This window comes from Pungitius pungitius, chromosome 10 (genome assembly GCF_949316345.1).
Source record: "Pungitius pungitius chromosome 10, fPunPun2.1, whole genome shotgun sequence".
NCBI lineage: Eukaryota > Metazoa > Chordata > Actinopteri > Perciformes > Gasterosteidae > Pungitius > Pungitius pungitius.
The window spans coordinates 7,015,130-7,035,104 of record NC_084909.1 but is presented as its reverse complement, the minus strand read 5'-3'; the positions used below and the strand labels follow the sequence as shown (position 1 = coordinate 7,035,104).

The following is a 19,975-nucleotide window of genomic DNA, read 5'->3' as shown; positions in this document are numbered from 1 at the left end:
TTCCAAAAATGTAAAATGTAGGTTGTTGAGCAACGCTAACGATACCCTACTGATGTTGGATATTCATTACTCCTTTTATTTAAGATGCTAATTTAAATACAAAAGCGCATGATTCAAAATCTCACTTGACATGAATGAGGTAGATTCATGTAACTAAAAAGGAGCACTTGATTTACACACCCAAAACCAGGAGTCAAAAGTGTGTCAAAGTGTCGATTGCAGCACTTAATGCAATCTATTGTTTAAAAAATAAGGCCTTCAAGAAGAGAGCTCCCTAAATATATTCTTCTTTAGATATTCCTTCCAGGCATCTGGTGTTGAAAGCTCCATGGAGTTCCATTCAAAGTGAGGGATCTGTAAAAGCGGCGTTGACATTTCATTTAAGCGACGTTCAAAGCCACGAGCTATTTCAAATGACGTCTTCTCACCTGAACCACGCGGTATCCCAGAATTTCAAGGTGTCTTTTTCTCATCAGGGCTTCGCCTTTCATATGCGGAGTGTTCTTGCAGAAGGACTTTGAATCAAGAAAGTCCACAGCAACTCTGAGTGACAGGACGTCAGACACATTCAATTTCGTCATCGTCACCGTTCGCAGTGCGCGTTTCACAGCATCCCTACCGCTGGGCTCCGGGGGGCAGCACATCGCTGATGGTCTCCACTGAGCTTTTCCCCCAGTGGACCTGTCCCCTGTCAGAGATCTGCAGCGTGCTGGGCTCGCTGTAGGCCAGCGGCTGCAGGTGTTTGTCCAGGATGCATTCAAAGTCTGCAAAGGGAAGAAACGTGGTCACGTGACACTGCTGACCTGGCCATTTATTTTGCTTTTGCTTTGCTCGTATTAGGCCGTCATGTGCCATGGCTTTTGTATAGACTTGCAAAATACAGCGGCTGCCTTTCATATGAGCGTCTCTTTCCCTCAAAGACATTTTAAGAATAGGAAAGAAAGGGTGTGATTAAACATCCAATCAACGTTTATTGCAGACATTACTCACCTATGGTGTAAAAATACGGAGTGACGACCGCTACTCGGACACAGTTAATGCCGCCGAGAACTTCACCGAGCATTTTGTGGATTTGCTGTTGCACCGGACCGACCGTGCCATTCCCTGTAAAAATCATTTTGACAGCTCAGATGAGTTCCAATTTTGAACACCCACATAAATGATAATAACTCCTTTTGGTTGTTGCTTCTTTTTTTACCTTTCTTTTGCAACCGCTGGCAGTAGCGCTCGTGAAACCACGGCACCTGGAACTCGGGACACTCGAGACAGACGGCGCGATTGAGCTCCATGAGGCACAGCCTGGTGCGCATGTTGAGGGTATCAGGTAGCGCTGTGAGAGGAGCGGGCGACAGTCACGTCGGCTCCATTCCGGTGTAAAGTGCTTACATGCATGGCGGTGAATGTTTTTTCGACAATACTATCTCAAACGCCAGCAAAGTGGAGACATACTTTCTAATTGGCCGTCCAGCTTTCGCAGAAAGTCGATGCTGAAGATCTCCTTGGCCATTTCCTCGGGGAAACAGTCGGCCACGGACAGAGCGTACGCCAGGAGAACCAGCCGATGTGGGTCAAAGGAGCCTGCGGAGGCAAAGACGGGCGGTGGTGTGAGCTTGAAACAACAAAAGCAAACAAGAAAGGAAAAAAAAAAGGCGTAAAAACCCAATCAACTTACTGATATGAGGAAGGAAGCGCTGAATACAAACGTCGTACAACTCGTCTGCTTGTACTGGATCGTAATTCAGGACGGAGAACGGTAGCAGGGTGGCATATATCATTGAGTGGTGCATCTGAAAAGTGCACAGAAAAGGGGGCCGGTCACATGTTGTACTTCCGCAGACTTCAAAAAGGTACTGTGACGTCTCTCAGGCCACCTTGTCCATGTCTTTAATGGCCACGCTGGCTATACGGTCCATCAGAGGAGGGCACAGGTGATTTATTCGGGTTAAGAAGACAGCCAACTCGGGCACATTGGTGCAGTTGATCTGGCCCGTCATCCTCCCCAGTGTGGCCATCGTCTCCTCCAACAGCATTTCCTCAAACCACTCCCCCGAAATGTACTTGAGCTCCTCCAGCACCGGGTCCAGCCGGTCGGCCGTTCGCAGCCTCTCGAGCCCGCAGCGGTTCAGCGTCTGCAGCAGGCGGACGTACCTGCTGGGGGTGTTGTGGCGGTAGGAAGGATCGTTGCGCACCCACTTGGCAATGGCGCAAGCAACGGTGTTGAGGTCGTTGAGATTGCACTGGGCCACCACCGCGTCCACCCGCGAGATCACGCCCTCGTCGATGCGCGTGTTGGGCAGCATGGACATCACGCGGGTCAAAAGGATCACCTCGTAGGGGTAGACGCTGCGCTGCAGAAAGCTGCAGAGAGAGGGAGCAATGGCTCGAATTTGTTCAAACCAGAGAGCGGAGCAGAATTTCCCCCCCCACCCCTTGGCTTAAATAAAACACTTACTTGTTCAAAATGTTTCGGAGTTTAGTGAAGAGTTCGGGGTTCTGGTATTGCATCAGAAAAAGGGCTTGCGTGATTCTGGCCACCTCCACTGGCTTGTAGAGGTGAAGATTTCTTTGGATCACTGATGCAATTCTGGAGAATAATTTAGAAGTAATTGCATTTGACAAAATATTTCTCAATCTTAACTTTCAACACGTCATGGGCGAGGGATCCTTTCCTAGCTCAGAAAAATGGAATTTGTATTTTACAAAATAAGATCTGCGGGAGAAGATCATGTGAGAAATTGATCTACATTAGCTTTTTTATTCCTGTATGGAATTTTCTACTGAAATACACACACACACACACATATATATATACACATATGTATGTTGCTGAAGTATAGTTAAAGTATACATATAATTATTGAAGTTATTGTGTTTATATACAAGGTGGGAACTCACTTGTTCATCAAGCTCAGATTCCTGCTCTGAGTCTCTTCTAGAGCTTCAGCTATGACCAGAGCCTGATGTGCACTGAGCTCGTCCGCCAGCAGCAGGGCAGTGTTTTCCAGCCTGAAAGGAATGAAACCACATAAGACATATAAAACTCAAGGAACTGCTGTCAACGGATACATATTTCCACTTATGGATACCAACCCATCTCTGATGTCCTGACTTGCCATCGGCGCCAGGTTGACAAAAAGCTTGGTGAAGGAGAAGGGGTCGGTGCTTGAATCGATCAGCTCTGTCAGTCGTTGTTTGACAGCCAGCCTGAAGTCGCAGTTGTTGAACTGCAGGGACTGATACAACCCCATCATCACGCCGACATTTTCCACGTCCAGTCTGGAAAAGTTGCGCAAGATGAGCTCGTTGCACTTCTCCAGCAGAGGCCGGTGACTGTGCTTGATGTTGCGCAGGAATTGCACCACTCTGCGCGGGTTGTTGTAATGCAAGGGATCCATGGTTTCCAGGAGATGTTCTGCCCTGCCGATGAGGGCGTCCCGAAGCCGCGGGGACGCCAGGTACGACACGCTAATCATCAGTGGAGTGAGGATCCTGGGAAAAGACGACCAACGAGTCAATACACAAGATGAGCTACTTGAATTTGGTTTTAAATATTTCGTATTTGATCCTCTCTGTATCCTGACCAACCTGGCATCATCGATGGAAGACAACCTCTGAGCCACAATTCTGGTGACGTGGCCCATTAGAGGACTGTGTTGAAGGTGCTGATCACTTAAACAGATGGAGAACTTGGATAGCGACGGCAGTGGCAACCTGCAAACATCCACATTAGTGTATCATCTCATTAGCGCTGAAAGGATTAGTAATCCAACATTTTTAATAGCATTTAATCTATTTTGTAACTAATAAAGTAAAAATGCCAAACATTTGCTGGTGTCAGGATTTGGAGCTCAGCTGCTTTTCTCTATTTTAGCAATTAAGAAATGTTGGTTGGTACAAGAACGCTTCCAATTTCCCAATCATTTCATAAACATCACTTGCTTGACGGAAAAAAAGATTGACCATATAATTCAATAATTCAAATTATGGTTGCAGCCCTAGATGTCCCACCAGCTCAAAACGTGGTGATGCAATCATACCTGTCTATCCTGAGCCATGCTTCTGAGACCAACTGCTGAACGAGGGAGTCATGTTGATCCACATTCAACCTAAAGGGTGCATGATAACACAGCACGTTATAATATACCATATCATCACATCATAACAGAAGCCTCGGATGTGTGCCTCTGCCGTGACATACCTGAGGAAACTGTAAAGCGTGTCGACCAGCATGCAGTCATCCATGAGAGCAATTTTGTTCTCCGCCAAAACCCGCAGGGTCAAGAACTGCGGGTGGCTCCTGATGAGCTCTACAGTCCGCAGCATTTCTGGCTTGTTCTTCTGAAACTGCCACAGCATCCCGACGGCCTTGCTCACATGGTTTACCGTGAGCTTGGCTCGGTTCTTGCCCACCACATCGAACACCTGGTCTTCGGCCGAGCAGATCCGCAGCTGCTCCAGGACCGGGTCTCGGTTCAAGGCTCCCCCGTGGAGGAGCCTCCGAAGGGAGGACGTCACACCGCGGACCCGAAACATCCCCGCGGAAATCGGCTAAAATAAAGAAAGCACCGCGGGGTTCATTGCACCGGTACACGGTGGGCACTGTGCAGCTCAACGTCAAAGGCAACAGGTAACCTCCGCCAGCTCAGGTCACTCGAGGTTGTATATGTTATGTGCTCCCTTGTGGACCTGTGTCGACTAAAATAAAAACACAAAAGAAACACATTGTGATATTTAAACACATTTGACATTGTTTTCAAGTATTTTGTCGTAAATTACATTACAGAGAGTGGGTGTCCTTGCAACATGCTGACCTCGGGTTCATCTCTGAGAAGGCCGATTCTGACGCTTCATGTAACTCTCCTTTATATCAGTGTAAGGTTGTCACTACAGTAGTTAGCAGTTTGCAAATGTGGTGTTCACGTGCACGGAGAAAGAATCACGTAAAACACCTGACAACACCGAATTACCCATAGTCGCTGGATTCTGGGGTATATTTCTTAATTTTATAGAGACTCAAACAGTATATATGTGACACAAATATAGTACGACTTTAAAATCACTCATTCAAAGCCAGCATTCGGTCAGCGTGAGTGCTACAATGTTTTACTTCCGTAGCAAGTGACGTATTGAAATATACCTGCTTTCTTCCCCGGATTGTGTCTTTCAGTCAGCAAACCAGTTGCCATGTTGGGTCTGTGTGTGTCTTGATATTTTAGGTAGTCGAAAAACGAAAACCTAGGAATATAATATTTATCTTTGGAATTTGTTTTTAATTGCAATATAATGATCAAACAAACTATTCAAAAGTCCAAGAACCGGATGACAAGCGGCCTTTGGACAAAGTTTGCCTGACAGACAAGGTTCAGGGATTAAATAACCTGCGCTCTGCTACGTGCCCGCGTGCGTCCACTGGCGCACGATTCTTGAAATACGTTGACGTCCGTGCCGCGCCATCTTTAGAAAACAGTGAACCCAACACTGAATGAAAGGGAGTTTTCTTCGTTTCTGAGAGCAGCTCGCTGTATGAAGTGATACCGTTTTATCTCCAGGTGATGTGATTTCGGATTAACCACGTTTCGGTGAAATATGTGTGCCGTTAATATGTCGAAATAGCATGCTATTACGTCAAGACGAAAGCTTCTTACTAGCCAAATGAGCTACATGTTTTCTGGCTGAAGCTAGTTGATCCTGCTGATGCTAACACTAGGCCTCCCGTAGTGGTGACTGTGTGTCCTGTTCAGTTAAATCATAACGATATCATTCTTGCTGGCGTGTGTGTGCGCGGGAGAAATTGTGACTGATGAACTCAAAATGTTTCCTCGCAATCCACTGCATGCATCGAGTGAGACTAACCCATGTTGAAAAAACGAAACTTAGCCATCGCTAGCTCAACGCTAAATATGTTTAACGTTAAAACCCAGCAGTGTTATATGGGTTTACTTGGCGAGTTTTCGATCTTTGTGTGAACGATTTCCAGGCAATGAACGTGTTTTCATTTAACATTTGAAGCGATCGATCAGCTCCTTGGACCCTATAGTAGTTCGGGATTGGTTTGGTAATTCCGGCTTTTAAGTTCAAATCACTTCCTTTTGAGCAAAGCTTAACTTGTAACTGTTTCTCTCCTTCAGGGGTTTGATCGGTAGCTGTGGTCATGGTCAAAGCTCAGCGCGCTCGGTGCTTTCTTGATGTTGGCATCAGTAATGTGCTCGGTAAGAAGTAAACGTACTCGTCAATTCTGTCCTATCCTACTAACATTGATAAAAATGGGGCAAGCAGAAGGGGTGCATGTTTTTTATCCAGATGTACTGACCGTTAAAGGTAATTTCTCACCACGATAAAGAAAACTAAGTTTACTATGCTCTTTCCTTGCAGTTGGCAGAGTTGTGATTGAATTGTTTTCAGACATCTGTCCTAAAACATGTGAAAACTTCAGATGCCTTTGCACAGGTAAATAACGAAATTGATCCACTGAAAAATGGACAACGCATTTTAATTCTGTTTTTGGTATCATTTTGATAACTGATAATTGAATGGTTTCATGCAGGTGAAAAGGGCATTGGCAAAGGAACCATGAAACCCCTGCACTACAAAGGATGTCTGTTCCATCGGGTTGTGAAAGACTTTATGATTCAAGGAGGAGACTTCAGCGAAGGTGAGTTAAGAACATTTTAATGTCAAGTCATTTTAATATGGACTTGGACCTTCGAACACGTGTGCTTTAAGCTTTTAAGCTATAATATATGTGAAGGTCTAGTTAATGACTGAACGTCTCTCTTTCAAAGACCTGCTACATACCCATGACGTCACGTCAGCACCTACAGAACACATTAATTAAGTTAATATCCAACTGACCAAATCTATTTGAAGAACCCGTCTCATTCCTGTTGCAGCTCCTTTTCTGACGTTTTTCCCTCATTTGACATAGGTAATGGAAAAGGAGGTGAATCCATATATGGAGGATTTTTCGAAGGTAAAGAACCACCATAACAACTGTCTGTTATTCAAACTAAAGTTGCCTTCAAGATGACAATACAATCTTATCCTTTTCCCCCAGATGAAAGCTTCGCTGTTAAACACAACAAGGAGTACCTGCTGTCTATGGCCAACAGAGGCAAAGATACAAATGGCTCACAGTTTTTCATGTAAGCATTTTTCATATATAATTTTGATGCATTCTTAGTTCATTCTGTCCAATGCTCAACATTAATTTCTTACCTTTTTTATCTATTGGCCTGCTTTACCACTTCAGAACTACAAAACCATCACCACATCTGGATGGGTGAGTGCTGCTAGATTGGTCCGAACCTCTGATCAATTGCATTGTACACAATACACGCAGTTTCACTTTTCACTGATCAACATGGCTGAAGCTCATCATTTCTGTTATTTCCTCAGTGTCCACGTGGTTTTTGGTCATGTGATCTCTGGGCAAGAAGTGGTTCAAACCATGGAAAACCAGAAAACGGATCCCAATAGCAGACCATATGCTGATGTGAAAGTGATGAACTGTGGAGAGCTCATTCCTAAATCCAAAGGTTTGTAAGTGTCAGGCATTTTCAGTACTGCTAAAACAAATATTAGATTATGTGCTTCTTACGAATTCTTTAATGTTTGCAGCAAAGAAAGTTGAAAAAAAGAAAGAGAAAGACTCCTCCAGTTCCAGCAGCAGCTCCAGTGACTCTGAGAGCTCATCACAATCCTCCTCTGATTCTGAAGAATCAGTGAAGGAATCTAAGAAAAAGAAAAAGAAGGCAAAAAAGCTAAAAAAGAAACAGAAAAAGAAGGAAAAGAAAAGGTACTAAATTCATCAAATTTTCACTTTCTTCAGTATACAGTACACCAGTGTCTTTATTCTGAGCTTCAATTCTTTCCTAGGTCAGAGGCTGAAAGCGTTGAAGAGAAAGAGCAAGAAGAGTTGGTTACATCTACTGTGCGTCCAGAAGAAATTCCACCCATCCCAGATAATCGATTCCTTATGAGGGGGAATAAAGAGGAAAAGCCCAGAGAGAGGTTAGTGATTTCATATTAGGTCTCATTGATTTGTATTTTATATCAGAATTTTGCGTATGTCACAAAGAACGATTTTAGTTTCTATAAGTTTTCATTTGTAGTTTACGCACTCATGTCACCCGGTACATGCTACCTGGGATAGCTACCTGTTTTATTTTGTTTAACCCTGTTCAAACGCAGAGGATTTTTTTATTTTTAAATGTCTGGTTACGCTGGCCATCCCTTTGTTTGAAGCTACCGGACCATCCCATCAACTCGTGTTATTTCCACACACATTTTACAACAGGCGCTTCACATATTCCCGACACGGTGTCAAGAGAACATTAGGATGCAAACGGTGAACTACTTGCAGCTCAACGGTGGACAGTACGGCCCAAAATGTAATGCTTTGCTTTATTTTCTCTCACTCCCTCTTTAGGGCTGGTATACCGTATAATTCTCAGCCATCATATAATCGAAGACTGGCGATGACACGATCTGGGAGGAAGATAAAAGGCAGGGGTCCACGGGTAGGTGCACTTCAAGAGGTCAATTAACATTTTTTCACGACTGATAATACTGGAATGTGTCTCGTTGCCTTTGTCTTGCAGCAGGGACGTGCACAATTTATGGAACTTGTAATTGCAGTTTTCTACGATTCCTGTTCTTTATCCGTGTGAGATCCCGTCTGGTTACAGCTATATTAATCATGTTGTCATTCTTCTCCCAACCAGCGCTATCGCACTCCGTCCCGCTCTCGCTCAAGGTCCAGAGATCGCTCTCGGCGCAGCGAAACGCCTCCTCACTGGCGTCAGGAGTTGCAGCGTCAGCGCATGAGGGCAGTCACTGGAGAGCGGTGGATTAAGGGTGACAAGTAAGATCTCGTTGATTTGTTTTATTAAAGGGTGCAAAAGTGGACATGAAAATGAATAGATGCAAAATATTAGCTTTATTTAAATCCAAACTGGCTTAACATTATTGAACATAGTTCTATAGTGTTGCCTGATGTCAGTTGTGTTCTGTGGTTGACATTTCCTCTGCACCCTTTTATCAGAGGGGACATGAATGAAGCTAAGGACGAGGCTGCCAACGCTCCGAGAAGAGAGAGGCGAACCTCCGACACAAAGCATGAACACACAGCTGAGGGTAAAAAAGACAAGAGGACTCGGTCCCATAGATCCAAAAGCAAAGAGGACGAGGGGGTTGAGAAGGATGAGAAGCATAGCAAACACAAGGCAAAGAAAAGAGATAAATCGAAAAGCCGCAGCAAAAGCACAGAAAAGAGTAAGCGGTCCAAGAGCCGAGAGAAGGGACACGAGCACAAAAGTGATGACAAGATAAGTCGATCCACGAGCAAAGACAAAAACGCTAGCAAGAAAGAAAAGGAGTCAGAGCCTGATCAAAGTAAAGATAGAAATAAGAGTAATGACTCGGATGAGAAAAAGCAGAAAGAGGACACAAAAGGGAGAAACGGTGAGAGAACTAGAACAAAGTCGCAAAGTAAGGAAAAAGCAACAGCAAAAGACGACCACAGATCAAGTAGCAAGAACAGGGATAGGAGCGGAGCTGCAGTGTCCAAGGACAAAGAAGAAAAACCTGAAAAGGACAGAGAGAGGGACAGGGACAGAGACCGGAGTCGGGAAAAACGACACGACTCAGAAAGGGAGCGTAAGAGGCGAGCGACATCCAGGGACAGGGCCCGTTCGACAGGAAGTGCAGACAGAAATAAGTCGAGAGACTCCCGCAGAGGAAGGCACTCCAGAAGCAAGAGTAATAAAAGAGACAACAGCAAGGATCGGTCCTCTCAGAGGAAGGACAAGGATAGAGAATCGGCCAACCGAAGGAGAAGACGCAGCAGTAGCAGCAGCAGCAGCAGCAGCAGTAGTAGTAGTAGTAGCAGCAGCAGCTCTGAGAGCGACAGAGACCACAAAAGGAGGAGTGACAAGAGTCCCAGTTCCAAACGGCGAGGAGCAAGTGGCCCCTCCAGGTCCAAAGACAGAAGGAGTCCAGCCAAACCAAGTCCCGACAGTACAAAGGACAAAGACCGAAACAACAGCAAGAGAGTGAAATCCAGCTCCGACTGTGACTGAGCGCGATGATGTACTAATACAACGCATTGGGAATACTGTTTGTCCCAATTTTATCCCAATTGCATGTGTGCTAGGAGGCATTCGCTTTCCATGGAGACGGGGACATGTCCACGTTCCTCATTCAGTGTGCAGACTCCCATTCCTCCCGTCATCCAAAGCAAACATGATTGTTCAAGAGTCTGTCAAACGTTTTTTTTTTTTTTTTTTTTATTGTTTGGAACTAGCTGAGAACCATTAAAGTTGCCGTGGCAGATTGCAGCACCGTGCAAGCTTTAGTGGAGCGCTTAATCTGACCCTGAATGAATGGATCGTGGATTTGTCCCCTCAATCGAGTGCGTAACACTGCTGATGTGAAGCTGAAGCTACACAGCCAGTCTGAGGAGGGATCTTACTCCTAGAATTTGTTATTAAAAGTTAATTAACGCCGGTTTTTGGGGGGGGGGGGGGGGGAGGTGTAAGGACTCTGTTTGGCCAACGCCTAATTGTCGAGTTCTTTTTTACAATTGTCAATCTGGAAGAGAACACTTAATTTCCTGCATGCTTAGCCCTCATTTGATGAAATTTGTACATCCATTACTTTTTTTGGGACATCGTGACCTTGTACTGTAATCCTATTTGTTAACCGGTTTTGAAATGCCTCTGGTTTGTTTGTTTTTGGAAAAAAATGTCAGTCATGTTGCAAGTTCAACTGGAAATCACTGTATGAATTGTGTTTTGTGCAAGTCGATTTTAAGTAGTACTGCTGTGTAGGAAAAATTAAAAAGCTCAACTTTGATTTGAATCGATTATTTCATAAGCACAAGCTACTGACGGCCCAAATATGAATTACATCAGAAAATTCAGGAGAATAACATTTTACCATCCAGTGTTCAACTACCTCCATTAATCGATTGATTCGGTGTCACAATGCGAGGCTCCTATTTTCCAAGTATGAAAACCATGCAGCTGCATCACTGTTTGTTAACTAACCATTAAGCGCTTGTCGTAAGTGATCGGCTTCCAGACATCAAAACACCTGCAGGATTTTATTGAAGCCCGGGCCGACCTATGACCAAGTGAACCCGAGTCTCTTCTTTGCGTCCTGGATGTCTTTGGCCTCGTAAAGCTTTTTAACGTTCCGGGTGGCAGCAGAGACGTATTTGGGCATCGGAGCCCCGGTGAGGTCCTGGACGAGGTAGCTGTTGGTTGCTGCGTGGCCCCCTCCTCCTCCTCCTCCTCCAAGCCCCCCCGCCGCGGCCTTGCAGAGCGGAAACACGTTCCTCTGAGCCTCCGCCGCCTCCCCAATGACGCGCTGCGAGTACCGCTGGAAGCGGCTCTCCTCCTCGGCGGCGAGCTCCGCCTTCCTGGCCGCGAACTCGTGCTCCTCTCGTCTCAGCTGCTGATGCCCGGCGGCTCTTTTTGCCTTAAGTCAGATGCATGCGACACAAGTGTCAAAGACCAAATAAAACTCGTCCCCCGATGGTGCGACGCCGCCCGTTTCGGACGTTACCGTTTGTGCGGCGCGGAAGTCTTGAAGTTTTCTTTCGTCTTCTTTCGCCCTCTGAGCCTTGAGCTGTTGTTTCTCCGAGAATATTCTGTCAGCCTCTTTCTTGGCCTCCAAAGCGTCCTGAGCGTTCTGCTTTGTCGATTTGTCCCTCTGCTCCTTTTCTTTCCTCTGATGAAAGAAAAACAAAACAAAGACATGTTTAAGTTACTAGTGTAAGGCCTCGGTAACATTGGATTCTTGTCTCATCTTACCACAAGTTCCCTGTGTGCAGCGATGGACTCCATCATCTCGGCCTTCTTCCGCTCCTCCTCCCTCTGCTGCTGCTCCTGCTTCGCCTCCTGCTCAGCGCGAGCCTTTGCGATCGTCTGCTCCTCTCTGGCAGTTTTACCCTGCTGCGACACCACCAGCTTGTTCATGATCCCCTCTTTGTGCATTTGCGCCTCTCTGAAGAATGAAAACACTGACTCGAGTCACATCGTCATGGCGACACGCCAGGGATCAGCTTCGTGCCGGCGACGGCCGGACCGGGCCTTACCCAAACATCTCTTTTTCTTTGTCTTTCCGCAGCTTTATCATTTTTTGTTTTGCAGAGAGGAACAGTTTCCTTTGCTCCTCTTCGGCCTCCTGTATCTGTTGCTCTGTGGCTTTCATGAGATCCTTATTGTGGATGTGTTCCTGTAAATATAGTAAACAGTATGAGTATGCCGGGCCGCGTCGCGTCGCGATCAAAAGGACCAAGATGGCGGTTGGCCTGCACCGTTGCGGCCCCACCATGTGAGCGTGCATGAGGCCCCACCATGTGAGCGTGCATGAGGTCTCTCCTCAGCTTCACTCGTCTTTCTTCCTCCGCTCGTTGCTCCCGCTGGTGGAGCTCTCGAAGGCGTTGGGTTTGCTCTCCGTCCTCCTTGTTCTCTTTTTTCAGTCGCTCTCCCGCTTGCTCGTTTTCCTTGATCCTACGGAGAAGAAATCGCGTTCGCTCACGGAAAGCAAAATGCTTCCGTCAAAACCAGGAAACCGGAGACTTACTGGTTTTTCAGGCCCTCTACAACAGCCTGTCTCCCAAGCTGCTTCTGAAGGGCTTTCTCCTGCTCCTGTCTCGAGGCTTTTTCCTCGCTGGTCTTTATCTTATTCAGTATTTCTTTTTCGACATCGTTGGAGGCCTTCTTGATTCTTTGCTTCAGTTCAATCTGGGCCTCCCTTTCCTTCAGCACCTCTGTCAGTAGGAGCGCACCCTGTGTGGAAGTAGAAAGGAGCATTCATTATCTCGAAAACATCAACATATATGGCCACACGTGTACATGCAGTACTGACATGTAATCCCTTAACAGGGTCTGTTTGATGGAACAGCAGATTTTTGGCCTTTTCAATGGCCTCTTCCCGCTGCTGTTCCTGATATTTGGCCTCTTCTATATCAGTCTGTTTCCTTTTCTCCTCTTCAATCTCCTGCCGGATCTTCTTTGCTTCCAGTTGTTTTTGCCTTTGGCCCTTGGATAAAGGTAAACAAAGCGTGCAAACTTTTTCCCCGATCGTATCTTTTACAGCAGAACACCGTGCTTTCAATGGGCAACCTCTGATAAAATGGGAGAAAACCACCACACAGGGCACTTACAGCGATGGTATTGGACCACAGTTTCACCACTTCCTGCGATTGCAAATGCAAGGCCTCCCTCTGTTTGGCTGCCTCTCTCATACTCTCCTGGCTTTTATTAGCCATGTTTAATTCATCCTGAATCCTCATCCATTCACTTTTGGTTAAGACAGTGACTTGTTGGAGGTCGGGTGGCTGGATCATCCTGTTGCCTTCCTCTAATAAAAATTAAAAAAAGGTAGGAAGTACTGTGAGAAGACGCTGCATGTATACACATTTTTTTTATGGGAACTTTGTGTGGCGGGTAGTTGAGGATTCCAAAAGCCTCCAAAAGATGTGTGTGATCAAGTGTACCCTCTGATAACCAATGCACACTTATTTTTTCATCATGTTTTGTGTTATATACTGTTTTATTATGCAACACATATGTTAACGCCTTATTCAGATATGCTTTAACACTAAATGTTTAAAATTCTTTGTTTTTATCAAAAGAAGACATTTAAAACATTTCTTCATGGGGAAGGTTAAACGGGGGAGATTTCCACTCGATCTAAAACAAGGTCATTAAAAATTAAATGAATACACCAAGTATTTTTATCTTTTATAGGCTACACGTTTGGGCAAGACAACGGGTGAATGCATAACATAATGTGTCATCAGAGCCACTCTTTGCTCTCATTGTTCTGACCCTTGTGTTCGTTGACGTTACGGGATTTTTAAGACATATTGCATATTGGCTGTTAGCCATGGCGGCTAACATTAGCTTAAATACCTTGCGTGTGATTACTAGAAGCTCTTGGGTCCTCACCTCTCCTACTGGAGCCTGTGCGTCGGCCATGCTGGACAACCGACGACATTTGTTTTCGATATATTTTACCCAGGAATACAATCTATGAATTACTATTCACAGTAAATCTCCTGAGCACGTTTAACTTGTTCTATGTTGCACACAGCTGTGCCGGTTTGCGCGTTTGTTGCGTTGTATCCCGGCAACGCGTGAACCAATCGAAAGCAGTTCCGCTGCTGAGCGACAGGTGGCGCTGTCTTTTTTATATGCACATATCACGTTTCATGAAGGTATTTATTTTGCCTTTTAAATGTTTACATTAACGGTTGACAATAATTTATTTAATACAGTTTGTAAGTGAACCCAGATCTCCGTATGAAAAAATTATGATTCAACTCGTTTAGATATAGTTAATTTATATCACGCTGTTTTGAGTCACCACGGAAGTTTGGCATGATCTTCTGAGCCTGGGCTTATAATAAAACCAATGATGATGGTCCTGGTATGGTCCTCTCTGGCTCACTGGCGCACTGTCATGAGACTGACATACTTTGAAATAATCAAATTGGATTCATATGACTCCAACATCTGGTTTCTTACTTGATACTTCTCTGTCCTTACTGTTAACGTGGGCCGGTAAAAAGCGCAAAACATTAAAAACTAAAACCACTCACTTTAAATTTTATTTTATGAGCTCGATAGGAACCGACATAGTGTGAGTTTATGAGTGCATCTCACATGTTGGCATAACATTAACAGTAGCGTTTATTATTTACAGGATATGGTTATTTCTCGTCATATAAATATTTTACTTTCCACTTCCATATTTCCACAAATACACACGTTGTAGTCATACTAAACATATAATGAGTATACAGGATGATGCAATGCTACAGGGGGAAGTTACAGTGAGTCAAATAATGATGGTACACAGTAAATACTTGTATATTTTCTTTATATCTATCTGTTATTCATCGTTGCTCTCGTCCTGTTACCTGATGACTCGACAAGCTCACCAAACTTGTCTCAGCACGTGGATGCAACTGCCTCTCGCGGTGACGTCACACCAGGGGATGCACGAGGGGCGTGGTTTTGTTCGAAAAGGGGCGCGTCTTCAACGCGAGAAAAACCATTCAAAACCGCCAGAGCGAAGAGCGGCCTCCCTCCGCAGCTTCCATCAACTCACCGAGACTACAGCCACCAAACACCCGGCACCCTGCGACCAGCCACCCGATAAGAAAAGCCCTGAAACATGGCCCCGATCTCCATCCAGACCGTGTTGATCAGTGAAAGTGTTGACCCTCGCTGCAAGGTGATTCTGGAGGAAAATGGCATCCGAGTTACCGAAAAACCGAACATGAAGAGGGATGAATTAATGGCGGAGATCAAGGTAAAGTTTGCACTCGATTGCTGCGCAGTTGCGATCTCGTTCTTCTTTTTTTTTCAATGAGAACGTTTACAAATGCTACACAAATTAAAGGAAGTTAAATCTGAAAAGCATATTTTTGCGAGCTTGTGTGCTTTCTTTTTTTTACCCTGCGTAGAATAATATTCAATGAACAATATTCAAAAGCAAATTCATTAGCTTATTTGTGCGGGGGGGTTCAATGCAAAGTGGAACTTTTTAACTTTCCTTACTCTTACTTTTCCTCTGAGCCCGACCGGTATGTGCCCGGTTAAGATACGGCAATTGAATGTACATTTTGTACCGCCTCCTCAGTAGCTGATGCAACTCATCCCTCGATTTACCGGCTGTACCATATTTTTCTTCTGGGTGCCACCATGCAGCCGATTGGCACATGGGATCATCATAATGCAGGGCGGTGCATGTGGTAGAAATACATATTTCGCTTTTGTGCAAGCTATTTTTGTCGGAATATGTTTCAGTGCATTTGCATTTGTGCCGACTCAGTGGATTGTAGTGGTTTGCTGCAGGACTGGATGTGGAACACTGTTGAGCCACTGGGGCCAGAAGTGAGCAGTGGTTGGATTAGACTGTTTTATTAGTGCATCCCATGAGTTTATTTGTCTTGGTGATTAGAAAGTAAATGCTTAAAAGTACTTCTGCATGAGAATTATTAGCCAAACACTGATCATAAATAGGGAAGACTGTAAAGCAGCATTTGCAGCATAATAATGGTGACAACACATGACTGGACAAGCTTACCTGTTGCCATAGTTACAAAAGATCTAGTGTATTAATCGGCTGTATCATCACTTAAACAGCTCGGGAGATCACTTTTTGCTTTAGTAGTCAAGCTATTGGATTTCTTTGACCAAAAGACCCTCATCTGCTATCACGCAGGCCTTCGGGTCAGTCCATTTGCTTTCACTCAAGGGTTCGGCCCTGGAAGCGGACCAAGCCCCTCCTTTTCAGGCGGTCCCCGTTCGGTTGTCTTTCACAATAGCCCAAACCAACGGCACTAACGAGTCAAGACTGCACTCCTAGTTTGTAACGTAACGTGCATATACATTCAGGTAATTGACTAGAAGAAGTAATTGTCTAGACGGTATACAGTATATATATATAATATATATATTGGTAGAAATGACCTTGACATTGACGTGACATTTTTGTGCGGTTGTTAGTCTAGTTTAAAGTGGGACGACCACGTATGTCAAACACCGTGAGATCAACCGGCTGTCTTCCCCCCCCACCCCCCACCCCCACCAGGACTATGACGGCCTTGTGGTCAGATCCGCGACGAAGGTAACGGCCGATGTCATCAACGCCGCTGACAATCTCAAAATCATTGGGAGGGCTGGAACTGGCGTGGACAATGTGGATGTTGATGCTGCCACCACGAAGGGTATTATTGTCATGAAGTAAGTGCCCAGTCCGCGCACAACTTGGAACCTGCAGTCCCCACACAAAGTACTGTCCACTAACCATCGAATTTCTCTTCCTTTTTTTCTTTAGCACGCCGAGCGGGAACACCATCAGTGCCGCCGAGCTGACGTGTGCTCTGCTGATGAGCCTCTCAAGGTGCCCAATTGCCGAAATGCAACTCTTCTTTTTTTTTTAATTTTAATTTTTTTATATCGTGGATAACCGTACAGAAATCATTTCATTCTGTTTGCAGAAATGTGCCTCAAGCCGCAATGTCGATGAAACAAGGCAACTGGGATCGCAAAAAGGTACACAGAGGTTTTAGTTCTGCCCCCGTGTGCTGTTTGCAGACGGCACACACACAGCGATTACTTTTGCGCGGTCGCCTCCGTTGTTCGGCCAATCGTCACTAATGAGGTGCGACACTTGCACTGGGTCACAGGTCTGTTGTCTGATTTTCTTCTTTTTTTTTTTTTTTGCAGTTCATGGGCGCAGAGCTGTACGGCAAAGTACTCGGAATAGTTGGACTCGGAAGAATAGGAAAGGAAGTCTCCTCCAGGATGCAATCATTCGGCATGAGGGTGAGTAAAGAGACGCGTGTCGGGATGTGGGTAATCCTCACATCGATGCTTCGACTTAACAAACACTGCAAGTTTTTTTTTTCTCTCTCTCTCTCTCTCTCTCTCTTTCTAGACCATCGGCTATGATCCGATCACTCCGGTAGAGGTGTCTGCCGGCTGGGGGGTAGAGCAGATGTCTCTGGAGCAGCTGTGGCCCCAGTGCGACTACATCACTGTGCACACGCCCCTAATGCCCTCCACAGTTGGTGGGTATCACATGGGGCCGTCGTCAACCGTACAGAAAAATGAGTTTGCTTTCAATCGTTTTTTTTTCCCTTCTTATTCTTTGTTCCGCCCCAGGTCTGCTCGGGGATGAAACGTTTGCTAAATGCAAGAAGGGAGTGAAGGTTGTGAACTGTGCACGAGGGGGCATCATCGACGAGGCGGCGCTCCTCAGAGCTTTGGAGTCCGGACAGTGCGGAGGAGCCGGGCTCGATGTCTTTGTGGAGGCAAGATTAGTGCAGCTTAAAATGATATTATTATTATTACCTCGTTGCCCAATCACGCTTCCTACTTTTGTCTTTGCGTTTGCCCGCAGGAGCCTCCTAAGAACCGCCCATTGGTCGAGCATCCCAATGTCATCAGCTGTCCTCACCTGGGCGCCAGCACGAAGGAGGCTCAGGCCCGTTGTGGGGAGGACATCGCTCTGCAGATTGTGGACATGGTGAAAGGCAAGAAGCTGGTTGGAGCCGTAAGTTCTGCTGGGTGGTTTCTGTACCGGTTCCAACCACTTACTTCTCGCGATCCGAGAGTCATTGCTGCAAAGCACATTCAAACGGCAACTTCAGCAATTTTGTGAGATGGATAAAAAATGTTTTAACCCAGAGCATATGTTGGACTCATTATAGATTACTATGTGTGTCACGCTATATACTAATACAATGCTATTCCATTCAAATGATAACAGGTGTTTTTATCAGCTGCTTCACACATCCACAATTTGCTTACTGAGACCGATTTAACCTTGACTCCTTTTTTATTTTTTATTTTTTTTGCAGGTAAATGCACCGGTTCTGGCCAGCACATTCTCCCAGGATTCCCACCAGCTGATCAAACTTGGAGAAGCCGTCGGAGCTGTGCTGCAGTCCTGCACTACTTCGACGAAACCATTTGAACGCGTGCGAATCACTACACGAGGTAAAAACGACCTTCTAAACAACTGTACAGTGGCCTGACCGGTTTGTCCAAGCTGGAGGAGAATAATGTTGTGATGGTGTTTTCCTCCCCCTGGTGGTATGATTGGGAAATTACTGCTGGAAATCAACTGTTGAAGAAGCACTGTTTTTTCTGTTCAGTTTTTCCTTAAGACTTTTTTTTTTCTTTATAATGTCTCACTTTCCAGTGGGAGTTGACTCTTTTGTGCCGTTTTCTTCAAACCAGGGGACTGCATGAAGTCCTCCACTGCTTACATGACTTCCTCAGTGCTGGTCGGACTGCTGAGCCGCGACTCTGGCTGTTCCCCAAACCTCGTCAACGTGCTGAGCCAAGCCAAGGAGTCTGGGATCGAGGTAAAACATCATCTCAGTCCTGCCAATGCCACATGACAAACTTAAAAAATAAAAAAAACGTAATATTCACTTCATACGGACACTTCAGGTGATCCAGTCTCACTGTGCGTCTGACGGCGCCGCCAGTGGAGCGTGCACGGTGGAGGTCGAGGCCACCGGCTGCAGCTACAAAGCCAGCGGTGCGGTGCGAGGCGGCGAGCCCGTCCTGCTGCAGCTCAGCGACAGTGTGTTCAGACAGCCCGTCTCTCTCGCTGGAAATCTGCTGTTCTTCAAGGCCTCCCCGAGTCCTCAGCTCCTTTCCTCAGTGGCTGGTGAGAAACTGACGTTTTTTAATTTTTTTATTTTTAAATGATGCCTTGCTCAGTGGAACGGGCAGATGCCGCATAGTGTGCGTGTGTCTTGCTGACTGATGGAGTTGACAACGCTTCTCTTGCTTAAAGTAGCTGAAGGGTAGATTTGGGGTTTCGAGTGGTAAACCGTGAGGGTTCGTTTCTTTAATTTCTTCATTAACTTTTTGGGATCCTTGCGTGTGAGTGACCAAGGCAAAATCTTTTTTTAACTTCAGAATTTCCATTTTGGATGACCGTTTGTGCCGACTTGTGACTTGTGATAGCTGTGTTTTTATTTCCTACGAATCACCCTCATGTTCTCGTGTCTATTTGCTCTTTGTTTAGGACTCCTGGCCACAGAGGGAGTGGAGATTGAGTCCTTCAGTGCTCCAGCAGACTGCTCTGGGGATCTGTGGTATTGTGTTGGGGTGTCCTCTCTCCCCAGAGACCTCAGTGCCTTGAAGCCTCTGGTGAAGGAGGCCGCACAGATCACTATTTAGATGACGGGAGCAATGCTGTCCATAAATATTCTAGATTGTCGAATAATAATTGATCCATCTCAGTCTTAGGGTTTACAACTAACTAAGGGTTTACAACGATAGGTTGAACATTTGTGGCTAAAAACTTGACATTTTGGTAACATTCCAGTGTGTTTTACATCTACTTTGTTGAACTCAAAATAAATTCACTGTCATGTGCCGTTCAGTTGACTTGATTTGTAAAGAAGCGATGTAGAATAAAGAAGACT

The 19,975-nt window shown here is 45.5% G+C and overlaps 4 protein-coding genes across 5 annotated transcripts; 2 read left to right on the top strand and 2 right to left on the bottom strand.

Moving 5' to 3' along the window:
• Nucleotides 1–232: 232 nt before the first annotated feature.
• fastkd1 (FAST kinase domains 1) lies at nt 233–5,121 on the bottom strand. Its single transcript, XM_037487866.2, has 15 exons — nt 4,812–5,121; nt 4,199–4,695; nt 4,038–4,106; nt 3,586–3,711; nt 3,091–3,489; nt 2,896–3,006; nt 2,453–2,584; nt 1,872–2,358; nt 1,673–1,787; nt 1,450–1,578; nt 1,199–1,330; nt 991–1,104; nt 620–764; nt 429–543; nt 233–354 (listed from the first exon to the last, which is right to left on the bottom strand). Exons 2-15 carry the CDS (start codon nt 4,531–4,533, stop codon nt 259–261), a joined length of 2,505 nt encoding a protein of 834 aa, XP_037343763.2. The 5' UTR covers nt 4,534–4,695; nt 4,812–5,121; the 3' UTR covers nt 233–258.
• Nucleotides 4,611–10,854, top strand: ppig (peptidylprolyl isomerase G (cyclophilin G)). 2 transcript variants are annotated; one of them, XM_037487868.2, is made up of 13 exons: nt 4,611–4,627; nt 6,129–6,209; nt 6,373–6,447; nt 6,545–6,652; nt 6,926–6,970; nt 7,055–7,142; nt 7,250–7,279; nt 7,396–7,535; nt 7,618–7,795; nt 7,876–8,010; nt 8,429–8,519; nt 8,724–8,863; nt 9,044–10,854. In XM_037487868.2, exons 2-13 carry the CDS (start codon nt 6,152–6,154, stop codon nt 10,077–10,079), a joined length of 2,124 nt encoding a protein of 707 aa, XP_037343765.2. In that variant the 5' UTR covers nt 4,611–4,627; nt 6,129–6,151; the 3' UTR covers nt 10,080–10,854. The 2 variants fall into 2 exon arrangements, with proteins under 2 accessions (XP_037343765.2, XP_037343764.2); XM_037487867.2 differs by lacking the exon at nt 4,611–4,627 and adding an exon at nt 5,416–5,549.
• Nucleotides 10,855–10,990: 136 nt separating this feature from the next.
• On the bottom strand, nt 10,991–14,117 carry cfap210 (cilia and flagella associated protein 210). The gene is made up of 9 exons (XM_062564845.1): nt 13,962–14,117; nt 13,175–13,371; nt 12,877–13,050; nt 12,592–12,797; nt 12,362–12,518; nt 12,101–12,240; nt 11,817–12,009; nt 11,569–11,733; nt 10,991–11,481 (listed from the first exon to the last, which is right to left on the bottom strand). The coding sequence occupies exons 1-9, from the start codon at nt 14,008–14,010 to the stop codon at nt 11,125–11,127; spliced, it is 1,638 nt and encodes a 545-aa protein (XP_062420829.1). The 5' UTR covers nt 14,011–14,117; the 3' UTR covers nt 10,991–11,124.
• Nucleotides 14,118–15,043: 926 nt separating this feature from the next.
• Nucleotides 15,044–19,926, top strand: phgdh (phosphoglycerate dehydrogenase). The gene is made up of 12 exons (XM_037487873.2): nt 15,044–15,330; nt 16,615–16,766; nt 16,861–16,926; nt 17,024–17,078; nt 17,253–17,351; nt 17,464–17,596; nt 17,691–17,839; nt 17,929–18,081; nt 18,389–18,527; nt 18,771–18,898; nt 18,987–19,209; nt 19,573–19,926. The coding sequence occupies exons 1-12, from the start codon at nt 15,193–15,195 to the stop codon at nt 19,725–19,727; spliced, it is 1,590 nt and encodes a 529-aa protein (XP_037343770.1). The 5' UTR covers nt 15,044–15,192; the 3' UTR covers nt 19,728–19,926.
• Nucleotides 19,927–19,975: the final 49 nt, after the last annotated feature.

Excerpts from the sequence above, each read along its gene's own strand:
- phgdh (XM_037487873.2), top strand. The coding sequence starts at position 15,193 with ATGGCCCCGATCTCCATCCAGACCGTGTTGATCAGTGAAAGTGTTGAC. Across the intron at positions 16,767-16,860 it reads AAGGGTATTATTGTCATGAA|CACGCCGAGCGGGAACACCA; the intron begins GTAAGTGCCCAG and ends TTTTTTCTTTAG. Across the intron at positions 17,597-17,690 it reads CCTAATGCCCTCCACAGTTG|GTCTGCTCGGGGATGAAACG; the intron begins GTGGGTATCACA and ends GTTCCGCCCCAG.
- ppig (XM_037487868.2), top strand. The coding sequence starts at position 6,152 with ATGGTCAAAGCTCAGCGCGCTCGGTGCTTTCTTGATGTTGGCATCAGT. Across the intron at positions 6,971-7,054 it reads ATATGGAGGATTTTTCGAAG|ATGAAAGCTTCGCTGTTAAA; the intron begins GTAAAGAACCAC and ends CTTTTCCCCCAG. Across the intron at positions 7,143-7,249 it reads AATGGCTCACAGTTTTTCAT|AACTACAAAACCATCACCAC; the intron begins GTAAGCATTTTT and ends TTACCACTTCAG.
- fastkd1 (XM_037487866.2), bottom strand. The coding sequence starts at position 4,533 with ATGTTTCGGGTCCGCGGTGTGACGTCCTCCCTTCGGAGGCTCCTCCAC. Across the intron at positions 2,585-2,895 it reads AATCTGAGCTTGATGAACAA|AATTGCATCAGTGATCCAAA; the intron begins GTGAGTTCCCAC and ends ATTATTCTCCAG. Across the intron at positions 1,579-1,672 it reads GCGCTTCCTTCCTCATATCA|GCTCCTTTGACCCACATCGG; the intron begins GTAAGTTGATTG and ends TTGCCTCCGCAG.
- cfap210 (XM_062564845.1), bottom strand. The coding sequence starts at position 14,010 with ATGTCGTCGGTTGTCCAGCATGGCCGACGCACAGGCTCCAGTAGGAGA. Across the intron at positions 13,051-13,174 it reads TGTGGTCCAATACCATCGCT|GGCCAAAGGCAAAAACAACT; the intron begins GTAAGTGCCCTG and ends CCTTTATCCAAG. Across the intron at positions 11,482-11,568 it reads ACTTCCGCGCCGCACAAACG|GCAAAAAGAGCCGCCGGGCA; the intron begins GTAACGTCCGAA and ends ATCTGACTTAAG.